This window comes from Mus caroli, unplaced genomic scaffold (genome assembly GCF_978045245.1).
Source record: "Mus caroli unplaced genomic scaffold, Mus_caroli_1 scaffold_11, whole genome shotgun sequence".
Lineage (NCBI taxonomy): Eukaryota > Metazoa > Chordata > Mammalia > Rodentia > Muridae > Mus > Mus caroli.
The window spans coordinates 117572902-117586711 of NW_028227266.1; the positions used below are offsets into that span (position 1 = coordinate 117572902).

At 48.0% G+C, this 13810-nt stretch overlaps 1 protein-coding gene across 2 annotated transcripts in view; it reads left to right on the forward strand.

Moving 5' to 3' along the window:
- The window catches only part of Itga9 (integrin subunit alpha 9), a 296995-nt gene that overhangs the window by 38624 nt on the left and 244561 nt on the right, over positions 1 to 13810 (forward strand). For both annotated transcript variants that reach the window (XM_021172021.3, XM_085828171.1), the window contains exons 5-6: positions 7565 to 7632; positions 13442 to 13571. In XM_021172021.3, the coding sequence (XP_021027680.1) occupies positions 7565 to 7632; positions 13442 to 13571 (198 nt within the window). The remainder of the gene's footprint in view (positions 1 to 7564; positions 7633 to 13441; positions 13572 to 13810) is intronic.

The window sequence follows — 13810 nt, forward strand, 5'->3', positions numbered from 1 at the left end:
CTTCATTTAGCCCTGTCTCCTCGGGATATACTCCATGTCCTAGAATGCATCAACATGCCTTTCCATTTCAAGGCAGCATAATATTCCTTTGTAACCATACAGTAACATTTTAAACAACCTGTTTTCCCGTGATGGTAAACCTTCCTCTGGAAAGACAGCATGAGAGGTGGCAGAAATGGGTGAGATAGACGTCAACAGCCCCGCCCTTCGCTGCTGACTGAGGCTAACGCAGCAGCCCTGTGGTGTTAGCTGAACTGCTGGCTGTGAACAATGTCACCCTGACCTACAAAATGGATGTAAAAGGTCAAAACTATTAAATATTCTCTGTAATCCTTTTCTTCTCGTCAAATGCCCTTCTTGCTTAATTGCTTGATGCAGTTGGCTCTGTAATCCTTTTCTTCTCGTCAAATGCCCTTCTTGCTTAATTGCTTGATGCAGTTGGCTTTCAGGACTTGCCACAGTCTACTCGGGAACTGCTTCAAGACGTTTTTCCTTCTTCCTCTATAACCTCGCTATTTATAGCATAACTCTTATTTCCCACGTAGACGGAAGTCCATCAGAACGGAAGGTAGTTTATCTCTTCCCTTTGGGGGAGGTAAATGCTCGTTTTATTACTAATGACCTGTCCGCTAATAAGCACAGACCCCTAAATTTTTGCTTTATCTTCAGTTACTGAGAGATTTATCACTCCTTGGTGATCTTTGGAAATAATTTAAGGCTAGAAAGCTATTTTCCCAGATACTTTATTTTCTAGCTGAGCTGGACAACTGGAAAATGACTTTGAGACCAGTGTGTTAAGACTAGTTTTGAGCAGGAGACAGGTCTGAGATTAATGTGCCTACTGTGTGAGCATGAGCTGACTTCAGACCCTCAGTACCCACATAAAGACCTGGGTGGCACTTCATGTCTGATTCCTGGGCTGGGCTGGGAGACTCAGCAGCCATGCTAGCCACATCCAGGAGCTCGGGGTTCAGTGAGAGATCTTGTCAAAAAATAGGAAGCGATTGAGGAAGACACCTAAGGTAAGCTTTGGTCTCCCCGTGCGCATACACAGGCAAGGGCATCTGCACACACGTGCGTGCCTACACACTGGCTTTGCCAAAAGCTAAACAGAGAGCTATCATATGAGTACTATATTGTCCTATTTCTGTCTGTATACATATATGAAGGGCTCTACACTCACAGGGACATCTGCATATCCATGCTCACTGTGGTGCCAGCCAAAGGCCAAGGTATAAGACAGACTAGATGCCAATCAAAAGGATACACGCAGAAAGTTGTATATGCATATGCACGCACAAGCATATGTGTGTATGAATTGACTCATTAAAAAGTGAAATTCTGTCGTTCAATACAAATTAGATAAAGCCTGAGACCATCATTTGAGTGAAATAAGTCAGACTTATAAAGACAAATTGTACGTGTTTGTGTTCTTTGTGGATTGTCATAATTAGTTTCTGCCAGCTTAGCACAAACCTAGACATAAATCGGAAGACAGAATCTCAGAGAGGAATTGCATCTCTCAGAATGGCCTGTGATCAAGTCTGTTTCTTGGTTGCTGATGGCTGTGGCTCCAGCCTAGTGTGAGCAGGGCCCCCAGGAGCAGGTGTCCTGGGCTGGCTAAGAGTGACCCTGAGCAAGCCATGGGGGAAGCAAGCCAGTGGACGGCACCTCTCAATGTTCTCCGCTTCTGTTCCTGCCTTTGTGTCCCTGCCTCGGCTTCCATAGGCGATGGGCTGTGAGCTGTCAGATGAAATAAAGCATGTTTCTCCTCGAGCTGTTTTAGGCCGGTGTTTCATCACAGCCACAACCTAGGTCCTAGAAGTTTTTATAGACACACAAGAGCACGCGTGTACCTGAATACCTGTACACATTGATTCCTAAGTCATTGTTTAATGTTCAACTGTTAAAGCACTTAGCATTCCTTGGTCACGCCCTCCTCCTCCTCCCCTCCGAGAGAGAGAGAGAGAGAGAGAGAGAGAGAGAGAGAGAGAGAGAGAGAGAATGGTTAATGGCTTTGGAAAATCATATTTTCTCCAACATGCAATTGAAAGTGAGGGTCTTATGAAGAATGGATGCACCATTGATCTATGGAGCTCCGAGAGTTTACCCTTAGCATCCAGTTCAATGGCTTCCTAATGTTAATCACCATTCACTAGCTTCAGAGTAGACTGTGGGTCTTAGAAGCCCTTGCTTCTCTTCATTTTGGAATTGCCTTCTGTTTAGACAGGGTTTGTGAAACCAACAGCTAAACCAAGAGAAAGGCTACCACTTCGGAAGGAGGAGCCCGGGACTTGATGAGTTAAAGTGTGTGATGCCAGCCAGGCACATCAAAGCCACCCACATAAGAGAGGTCTCCACACTGCTTCCAGGTCCTCTTGCTTAGCCCCATCTTTGTTCAGTGACCTCAGTTTCCCTGGGTCAAACAGCTGGGCACATTACAGAGAAGGCGAGCCACTGTCATAGAGTCTGTTTCTCCTGTGTCATTGAGGTAGATACATGTTCTATCCTGTAACAGCGGGAGGGAGCCTAGTACTTTGCTGTTCTCTGTGTGGCTATGTCTGTGGGGACTCCTCGAGACTGAGTGAGCAAGCCCAGGGTCACCTGGACCCACTGCTTTTGTGTTTGTGCAGAAAGGTCTTCCTGGGAACACAGGGGGCTGGAGGTCATCTCCAGCTCCTTCTGGCTTCCTCCACCCTGTGCTTCCTGGACTGCTCAATGGAGACAAGGGTGTGACTCATGTTCTTGGGCTCAGCTCTACTGGGGCCAGCCCCTTGCCCCTGGCTCTACCCAGACCTCTTCCATAGCTTTGTGCTTAGGGCATTCCTCCAACTCAAGTCTAGATAAGCAGAACAAAGTGTTTACGTTTTTATTTGAAAGAACATTTTAAGTATTTGACTATATTAGCACAACTCTCTGGGTACTAGACCCTTAGCGTCTGTAAGATATTGTCTCTGAGTTTGTTTGTTTTAGACACAGTGTCTCATGCTGCCCTTAATGATCTTGAACTCTTGATCCTCCTGCCTCCACCACCTGAATGCTAGGGTTTTAGACATGTGCCATCATGCCCAATTCACGAGGAACCCAGGCCTTTGGCATGCACACAAGCATTCTACCAGAAGAATTACATGCCCAGTCCCATGATGTTGTGTCTAGTTTCCTGTAACTGAAAAGGATTGGGGTGTCTGGGCTTAGCAATGTGGGGGTTCAAGCCGCCATGGCTTGCCGTTGCTGCGCTCAGAGACGGATGGGGGCTAAGGGTCCTCGGTAAAGCTGCCCACTCTGCTTCAGAAGGCTTCACTCTGCTCAGTGGCCATGAGTACAGGCACAGTGACATCCCATTGCTGTAGCATTTGGGGACAGGCTGTCTCATGTGTGCTATGTGACTGCTCTCAGGTCTTCAGAGATAGTCAGGGACAGTCATAGCAAGCGTGCCATGGACTGAAGAGATGGATGCTCTGTCCTGCTTCTCCGACAGTCTACAGAGAACACAGACCTGCTCAGGGTAGAGTCAGTGTGGGAAGCCCAGAGGGATCTGGGCTGGGAATCTCCCCTCTCATCGCACCCTTGTATGTCCTTAGATCTTGGGGTTGGTGGTAGCATTGGCTCTGGAATCCATGATTCTCAGCACTTGGGGTATAGAGCCTTTTCAAATTGTCCTGAATAGCACTGAGGGAACATGACTGGTGGAAGGTGGGAAGGGTAAATGAGAAGGCCATGGGGTACAGAGAGATTCAGAGTTCAGGACCTTGGTGGCAGGAGAGCCACCATGCATGGTCCTTGTGCACATCTACTTGGGTCTCTAGTCCAGTGCAAGTGTGTGACCAGGTGACAGAGCACAGTCAAGTGCAGTGGGGTAAATGATACCAGCCTGGCATTCAGGACATTTAGGCAAATAAACTCATCATTTTTGTGACGGGAAGTCTATCATTTGTGTGCCGTTACCTGTACCTGTAAGGGCACCTGGGCAGAGAAGCTGAGGGGGCATCTGGAAGGTTGTAGATTCCTAGGGCACCTAGAAGAGAGTAACCTAGAAGAGAGTAACCAGGCTACCATTGTCCCCGAGTGTATGTGGTCAGGGTAGGACAGGAGGCCAAAGGAAAATACACAGTCCTGCTTCACATTGAGAGAGCTCGTGACAAAATCATAGAGGTTTCTGGGAGGCTGGGATGTGGCCTGTCCTCTAGAAAGGATTTCTGGGTAGTAGGGTACAGGTGGGGCCCCACATTTGCCCTCCCTCTGGAGCTTCCAGACCTAGTAACCAGAAATGACTAAGCTCCTGCTAGTCTGCCCCACATCCCCTAACCCTAGAATAGAGCAGTGCCAGCTTGGAGAAATGTTGGCTGGTCTCCAAACAGTGTCCCCTGCTACCTGAGGCTGGAGTGCTAGTGACAATGTTTCCCTGTAGGACATGAGCCTGGGCCAGGATGGGGCTCTTAGAAACCTTGGCTCTCAGCGCAGGGAACACTCTCCCAATTTGGAAGGCATTGATAGAGGCGTGGTGATGTGTCTTTGTGAACTGCCTTTAGAGTCTCCGCTATAAAGAGACTCCAAGGGCTTTGAAAAGAATACCATTTGCACATAATTGCTATTGTGTCAAATTTATAAAGCTGAACAGTGTCAGGCAAGATGGTCTCATTGGGTTCTTAATGTCAGAGTCTCCTTGATCGTCTCATGGTCAAGAGTTATAGCCACAGGGCTGGGGGAAGCTCAGACTGTAAAGTGCCTAGCCTGCAAGCATGAGAACCCAAGTTCCACCCCCTGAGGGGTGCAGTGGTTTGGGCTTGTCATCTCAGAATCACTGGTGGACCAGCCTAGCGTAGCCAGTGATCTTGAGGTTCACCTCAAAAACCAAAGGTGGATGGCTCTGGAAGACCGGTGCCCAACGCTGTCCACCTCCCTTCATACACATTCTCACTAGTACACCTGAGTGTTAACCTGCATCCAAACACTGGATCCAAAAAGGAACACACACACACACACATACACACACACACACACACATGCAAGAATTACAGTGGCTTGTTTAGCTTTAGAGTCTGTAAGGTGAAAAAAACCATTTACCCGACATTCCGAGCTTTATACCTAACTGCTTAAGATGAACATTTCAATCTTTTTTTTGCTGTTGTTCTATTTTTAAAAAGACTTGTTTTATGTGTGTGTGTGTGTGTGTGTGTGTGTGTGTGTGTGTGTATGTGTGCATACATGCATGGCTGTCTTAGTTAGGGTTTTACTGCTGTGAAGAGACACCATGACCAAGGCAACTCTTATAAGGACATCCTTTAATTGGTGCTGGCTTACAGGTTCAGAGGTTCAGTCCATTATCATCAACGTGGGAGCATGGCAGCATCCAGGCAGTCATGGTGCAGGAGGAGCTGAGAGATCTACCTCTTGTTCTGAAGGCAGCTAGCAGAATACTGGCTTCCAGGCAGCTAGGATGAGGGTCTTAAAACCCATATCCATAGCAACATACCTACTCTAACAGGGCCACACCTTCTAATAGTGCTACTCCTTGGGCCAAGCATATACAAACCATCACAGTGTGTGTGTGTGTGTGTGTGTGTGTGTGTGTGTGTGTGTGTACTCACATATGTGCAGGTGCCAGAGGAAGGTGTCCGATACCCTGGGAGGCAGTTGTGAGTGGCCGAGCACGGGTGCTGGGAATTAAACTCAGATCTTCAGGAAGAGCAGCAGGCATCCTTCACTGCTGAGCCATCTTTCTAGCTAGTCCCACATTGTGCTGTTTGAGGCAAGATTTATTTTCCCTTTGTACCATCTCTATGCCCAGCCATTGACATAGAATTTATTTCTTTGCCCATATCTTCTACCCTCAGCCCCCAGTGTAAGATTCTGGGCTGCGTCTGGTAGCCAGGGAATCTTCTGCATAGTGACCAGACCGGACAAGGCGGGAAGAACTGATGCTAGCCTCATAGAGGAGAGGTGCAACTCAGCTAACATTCTGTTGTAATTTAGCCGGGATTAATGGTCAGTTACTGGAAACCGTGCCCAGTTCTGTGGTGTGTTGTTGGAAACTGAATTTCTTCCTCTATTTCCCCTGAGTCTTTTTTCCCTTCTGCCTGGAGCTCACACTTGGAGCTTCTGGAAGCAGAGTCCTGTTGCAATCATGGCTTCCTTGTTCCTCCATATTATTTATTTAGTGTCTTTCAAAACGTAATTCCATTACCTTTAATGGTACTAGAGACTCGCTAAGAGCCTGGGGACAGTGCAGGGGGTCACTGGGTTATTTACTGGGCTGCCCCACCCTGCTAGTCTCCAGCTATATTATTGCCACACCATCGGAAAAGTTCGAGGGGCCTCTCGTGTCCTTACCTCCTTGTCTTTACCCCTGAGATGACTTCAGTCAGTCAGTCAACCTCTTGATCTTGCAAAATCACTCACTTTGCAAAACCCCCATTAGGCCACAGAGATAAAAGACCGTGGGTTAAGTAGCTGTGTGACCCTTGGTGACTTGCTTTACCTCTCTGAGAATTGGCACTCTTAGCTCTTGAAGAACGGAGAGATATGTTTCGAGGGACAGGAGGCCCACAGAAATGATGGGAGGGAGGGAAGAAGGCAAAGCCTGGGACCTGACAAACGACCCTCAGGTGGCCTCCCTGCTCCTGCATGACTTAGAGCAAAACAGCAACAGAAATGTCCCTTATGCTGAATGGTGTGCCTGTGGCTGCATGATCAATTGTGTTTATGTGTGTTAGCGTGTGCACATGTGTGCAATCCTGCACGTGGAAGGCAGAAGTCAGCCTCATATGCCACCTACCTTGAATTTTGAGACAGGTCCCTCACTGGCTTTGAGGCTCACCACACAGGCATCAGGGGTTCTCCTGTGTCTAGCTCTCTAGTGCTGGGATTACAAGTGCGCACGAGCTCTGCCTTTTTGGAAGCACTGTTTCTGGGGACTGAACATGGCCCACATGCTTCCACCATTCAGCTAATTCCCCAGGCCTAGCTCAGTCTCCTTCTGGCCCCTGGGGCTCTCTGTGCTTCTTACACACAAGGCAGATGAGGCTGAGTACACACACTAGGTCTGCACATCTCTAGAGTGTGACTACATGTTGGGACCCGGCTTCTCTTCCTCAGGTGGATGGCTGGCTTCTGGTTGCTCAGGAGAAGACAGACTGCCAGAGACTGCTCTGCTCTGGGGGTGGGAGGAGCTGGCCTTCTTCCAGGGGACTCCACATGGGAATGTCCACAGACTTCCATTTCTAAATCCTGTTTTTAACTCCCTGGGCCCTCTAGGGACCTTAGTCCTCTCTGAAGTCAATGGTGTAATTGTCACCAGCCTCCTGGCTAATGACTGTGACTGTCACTCCCCTTTCTCCTCATGAATGGAGGTAAATCCCCTGGGGGCACTTGGCAGCCTGGCCACCTGATGGCTTCAGAGCCTAGATTTTTGAGTCTTGGAGCCCGAAGACTTTCTTCCTGTGCCTCAGCCTGGATCGTATCCCTGGGCCAAGCCATAAGCGGCATGGGGGAAGTGGCCAGATCGGCACATGCCTGACACATACTGACATGGCTGTGGTCTGCTTTTCTCTCTCCCTTCCTCCAGAGTATAAGAAGAAGTATGGGGAGGAACATGGCTCCTGCCAGGCCGGGATAGCAGGCTTCTTCACGGAGGTGGGTGTGAGCCATGTGGCTTTTATTTCTCTTCCCTTCTTGGTGTTTGGTCCTTTCTTTCCATTTTGTGGTTGGGGTAGCCCCTGGAGATGGGATTTCTGGCGTCCTGGGTAGTGTAGATTCTGGTGTGACTCTGCACAGTGTCTACCCAGAGTCCACACGGAACCCCCACCGTGTCCTGGGTGAGTAGACTCTGCTGTTTCTAGCAGGGGAAATTATCTAAACCTGAGAAGGGCACCTAGCTGGGACCGCTGGGTGGAGGGCTGGGCTGGCTTGTTGGTGAATCTCTACAGAAGCTGGCTCCATCTGAGATCTATGGAAGAAGCTGATAGCGGTTTGAAGATGTGTCAGTCACCTGGGTGTCTCCTCACACCATATCCACTTCCTTAGCGGAGAGATTCAATTTTACACACATCGAGCTCTCCAGTGCTTGAATTCCGAAAGCCTCTACTCTGGCATGTCCCCAGGTGTCAGGGATAGAATGATTGTTTACAGCTAAGACATTTTTAGGGCACTGTTTTCTCTATCAGAAAGACACTTCCTTATTTTGTGCATGCGCACACGTGTATGGGTAAGCCTATTGTGGCTCGTGTATGGAGGTCAAAGGGCAATTTGCACACATTGGTTCTCTTCTTCCACCATATGTGTATATATATGTGTGTATATGCAAGTGAGTGCAGTGTCCGAAGAGGCCAGAAGAGGGCATCAGATCCCCTGGTTGGTTGTTAGCGGCCTGATGTGGGTGCTGCGAACTGAAAGCAGGACCTCTGGAAGGGCAGCAAGCATTCTTAACTGCTGGGTCGTCTTTCCAGGCCCTCTTGTTTGTTAGTTAGTTTGTTTGTTTGTTTGTATCACTATCAAATATGCATCATATACATTCTTCCATGTAACCATTTCAAAGCCAGTGGCTTTTAATGAATTCACTACTCTGGAGGTTTTTTTTCCCTCCAGCCTGGGTTCTTCCTTGAGTGGTACCATATGTTTCTGCCCAACAGCCTGAGGGATTTAGCAAAGTGAAACCTGACCTTCTGACCCCATGGCCTCCTATTACCTGGAAGACAGAAGCTCACATTCTTTGTCACTGCCCAGGGCCTGACTCTTGGGGGCCCTGTGCCTTTTCCTCCTGAAGGAACACGCACCACATTGAGGGGGCAGGAAAGGGAGTGCTCTCTGGCCCCAGGGCTTTCTTTCTGAAGAAAGTCTCCACAGCATCAGGAGTAGAACTGTTTACCTTTGCAGAGAGGCTCTCAGAGTCAAAGAGAAGGCAGATGGTGATGCAGTGTCTAGTCCAGAGGCAACAAAGAAACCAGACAGTTTCACCAGCTGCACTCTCAAACTAGTGAACGCCAGGTGCTTTGCTTCCAACCCTGCCTTCAGTAGCTTGCCACACCCATTCACACCAGTGCCTTTTCCCACTCTCTCTACCAGTGTGTGCCCCAGCACCTCCATGGGTTTAGCCCAACACAAAATAAAAATGCATTTAAAACATTATAAATTTACTTTTGCAAATGTATCACATTTGCACAGTTCTTAAGCAGGCATGCCAAGTTCTGTTCTGTTACAATGTCAAAAGGATGGACCTGCCTGGTCTACACAGAGTTCCATACTGGGTTCTGGGATTGGCACCACCATTTGTCATAGCTCTTGAAGTTAAGAGGAGAATCTCCCCCTACCTCCCTCTCTCCTAGCCCACAAGTCTACAGTCCACCAATGAGGCACGTTTTCTCTCTGCATCCTTCCTCCCACCCCAGAGCCCTTGTCATCTTTGCCCAGGCTGGCCTCCCAACAGGAGTGCTTCAGAGCCACCTTCTACAGGCAGCGAAGGCGTCATGGTTGTCCAGTGTCCTCCCATCTGCTTTTGATGAAACCTAAACTCTATCCTTCCCTCAGCCTCCTGCCTTTCTGGCACTCTAGAGTAGCATCTGAGGGTGTTCAACAATGGAGTTTTGGTATATCCTGTTTTCAGCATGAGTATGTGGTACTGGGCTACTCATAGAGCTGCTTCGAGAACATTTTTGGGCACAGAGGCTAGCCTTGGGCAGAGTTAGGCCTTGAGTGACTCAGCTCTGGGCGATGTGGAGATATTTCCCGTGAGGATAGAGGAGAGGGTTTATTCATGGCAGAAATCAGAACTCACTAAGCTCTTGGCCAGAACTGAAGGACAAGGATTCATGCTGGGGAGGTATCTTTTTGGCTCTGTCTGGTAAGTTGGAGAGGTTGGGACATTAGAGATTGTTAGAAGGGGGATTACAAAGGGTGGGGAGGCAGGGATGTGTAGGAGCAGCCTGAGCAGCAGTGCAAGGTAAGGGCGACCAGAAGGAGGGAACAGAGACTTGGAGCCTGAGAAAATCTCAGCACCTTGTCATGGGCCTCCTGGGCTCTGCAGAGAAACAGGAACAGAGCGTTGGGAGCACAGGAGAGGATGGTAACTCTGAGTGGGAGGACCCCCTCCCTCTACCACATAGCTCTCCAGTCCTAACCATTGTCTCCCAGCTTGCCTGGGTCTCAGCCTTAGCTTTGGTTCCCAGGCCTTGGCCCCTGCAAACGGCAGTTCTTTGAACTCTCTGCCTCCCTCATTTCTGGAACTTCAGCTGTCGGCAACTGAACAGGAAATGTAGTTGAAAGGGTCAGGCAGGCTGGTTCCCCTCCTCTGCCCTCCGGCTGACCTCCACACTGGGCTGCCATGAGCTGTAGCTTGCTGGACGTGGCCACGATGGGTCAGAGCATTCCCACCCAAGATGTCTGTTTGACCTGTGGTCAGTGTCCCTGACGACATCAATCCTCTGCAAGTTAAATGCCTCATGTCCTTGAGGATAAAGGCCTGCTTTAACCACTTTGTAGACCAGAATGGCAGAGGTGATATTCTCCAGGCTTTAAGAGAAGACATGGGCTGACCCACCATGGAGATGTCAGGGGGACATTTCTTGGTTCAGATTTAATAGTATATGGTGGCAGGCAGACAAAGGCTGGTGGCTCCTTTCAGTCACATCTAGGTGACACTGTACCATAAAGGAAACAGGAGAAAGGCCCACAGTGTTTATTGAGGGACTGAATTTAAGCAGCCACGACTTTTGCTTGTGTGCATGTGTGTGCAACACCAGCATTGGCTGCTTCTTACATGGAGAAGAGTTTAGACTTGATCACACTTTCCTGACATTTGAGAATGGAACCAAAAAGGACCCTGCCACCAGCCACCAGCCACCAGCCACAGTGAATAGAAAAATCCAAACCCCAGGGCTTCCAAGAAGGCAGTATCTCTCTTGAGTACAGTGGGGGGTGGGGGGGCCCACAGCTTTGGCTGAGCTTGCTGGGCTTGGACAGAGATGAGACAATGTGACAGCTAAAAGAAGAGGGGGAAGAGCAGGAGCTTTGTCTTTGTGTTTGAATTTTTAAATTTTATTGTTTTTATTCATGTGTATATACATGTGCATGTGTATGTATAATATACAGTACATGCATCTATAGAGGCCAAAAGTCAGCTTCATGTGCCGTCGCTGTTTCTTGGGAGCCGTTCACCTTATTTTTTGAGTCAGGGTCTCTCAATGAAAGACCTGAAATTTGTCAATTAGTCTGACTGACTAGTGAACCCCGGCCTTTGTAATTGTCCCCAGTGCTGGTGTTATAGGAACATGCCTCCACGCCTGGTGTTGGGGACTGTCAAGTCCAGGTGCTTCCAGGCAAGTGCTTAGGAGCTGGCTCTCCAGCCCCGCTTTAAGGAATGAGACCACTTTGTTTATACGATTACGTTGTTTATGTACTTTGTAACTCTTAAGAGGTGTCAGGAGATATTAGGTATCTACTTAGTTTTTCTTCTAGATGAAGGCAAATCCCAGGAAAACATCCCTTCCCGCACCCAGGGCCCTGCAGAGCCTTTGCAGGCTCCTGCTGCTCTCAAAGATTTGGTCAAGAACAAGTCGCAGATGAAAAGAATTGTGTTTACAACTGGTCCTAAGGCCATCACTCATGCTCCTCTGTGCCTTCAGTGCTTGGGCATTGATTACAATTCCTTTTTAAGCTCCAGGCCAGAAAAAATAGTCTCTCTCCTCTAAGGAACTCATGGTTTATCTTTCAAACACCCTTTGAGAACCAGCAGTGTTCTTATACCAGTGTGAGGGGAGGAAGTGGATGGGTATCTTAATTAGGGGTTTTGTTTGTTTGTTTGTTTTGTTCTTTTTGTTTGTTTTTTGTTTTTTGTTTTTTTCAAGACAGGGTTTCTCTGTATAGCCCTGGCTGACCTGGTACTCACTCTGTAGACCAGGCTGGCCTCAAACTCAGAAATCTGCCTGCCTCTGCCTCCCGAGTGCTGGGATTAAGGGTGTGCGCCACCACGCCCGGCCTTAATTAGAGTTTTAATGCTGTGAACAGACACCATGACCAAGGCAACTCTCATAAGGACTGCATTTAATTAGGGCTGGCTTACAGGTTCAGAGGTTCAGTCTATTATCACCAAGGCAGGAGCATGGCAGCATCCAGGCAGCCATGGTGTAGGAGATGCTGAGACTTCTCCATCTTCATCTGAAGGCTACTAGGAGAAGACTGACTTCCAGGCAACTAGGAGGAGAATCTTAAAACCCATACCCACAGTGACACACTTACTCCAACAAGGCCACACCTCCATATAGTGCCACTCCCTGAGCCAAGCAAATTCAAACCAGGACAATGTTTGAGCGATTGTGCATTGTGTCACCTTTTCCCGGAGAGCACGGAAACGATCTGTTCTCATGAAGGAAGAAAGGAGAGAGGATGAGATAGAGAGAAGAGAAAATGGCTTCCCATAGGTCTATGGCCCAGTGAGGAAGGGGCCATAAACACGTGGAGAATCAGCCTCCTGGCCTGTGTCTGTGTATTCATTTAGATATGTCACTCAAAATTTAATAATCTCGATAAAAACCCATGTACCCCGAGACAGTCTCTCGGCGCCTTATGTCTTCTGTTAGAGTTTTTATTTTGCTTTATATAGATATTTTCTTTTTAAAAACTTGCTTGAGTGTCTGCATATGTGTATCTGCGCCATGTGTGTTCATGCTGTATTTTTTGTTTGTTTGTTTAATTATTAACTTACAAAAGCATTAGGTTTCATTGCTATTATTTTGATGAAATTTGTTTTTGTTGTTCCTTTAGCATATTTTCCATATTTAAAATTTTACTACTTTATCACTGTGTGTGCATATGGACACACTTGATGTTTGTATGCATGTATGCAGGTGAGCCTGCCGCAGGACATACTGTGTGACTGAGGACAACTTCAGGAGTCAGTGCTCTCCTTCCACCTTGGAGTTTGGGGATGGAACTTGGGTGGTCAGGCTTTTGCGAAACTTCTTTTACCAACAGAGTCATTTTCCCGGCCAATACTTGTACTGGGACAACATCCCATGCAACTTCGGTTAGCTCTGAACTCGCTAAATAGCCAAGGCTGGCCCTGAACCCCTGCTGGGATCACAGGAGTGCACCACCATGCTAGGCTTGATAGTGCCATATTCTCAAGCACTGTTCGCTGGAGTCATGTGGTTTAGGAACAGCACCTATTGCTCACCGTTCTGTATTTTATCTTAGGGTGAAGCTGGCGGTGGGGACATGCAGCTGCTTCAGTGGCCAAAACAGGGACTTGGTCTGTCTCTCATTCTCTCTCCTTGCTTAGTAATTTCATATTTATGCCTGGAAATCCTAGCAACATGATAGACTCCAGATTGCCCAGGGCCTGGTACCATATGTGTTGCCATAACGAGGCATTTCGAATTTCTTTGCTGTGACGATGGCTCTCGATGTATCGCCTAATCCTCTCTGTCTCCCTTTGGATTTCTCTCTCTAGGAGCTGGTGGTCATGGGTGCCCCAGGCTCGTTTTATTGGGCTGGGACACTCAAGGTGCTGAATCTCACAGACAACACATATTTTAAGTTGAACGATGAAGCGATTATGAACAGACGGTATACTTATCTGGGTGAGTAGCTGGGGAGTCTGTTGTTAATAAGGTGAACCATGAGGGTTCTCCATTAACAAGAGCTCATGGATTATCGCTCTATTAATCGAGAGAAGCAGTAGTTGGCCTTTACATCCATCAGTCTCATTAGTCACACTTTTATTAGAGTTCCTTAGCATCTAGTTGCACACATGGGTAGTAGAGAGGGGAACAAAAGAGGAAGGCAGTCCAAACTGGGTGGTTTTCTCAAAATCTGATGG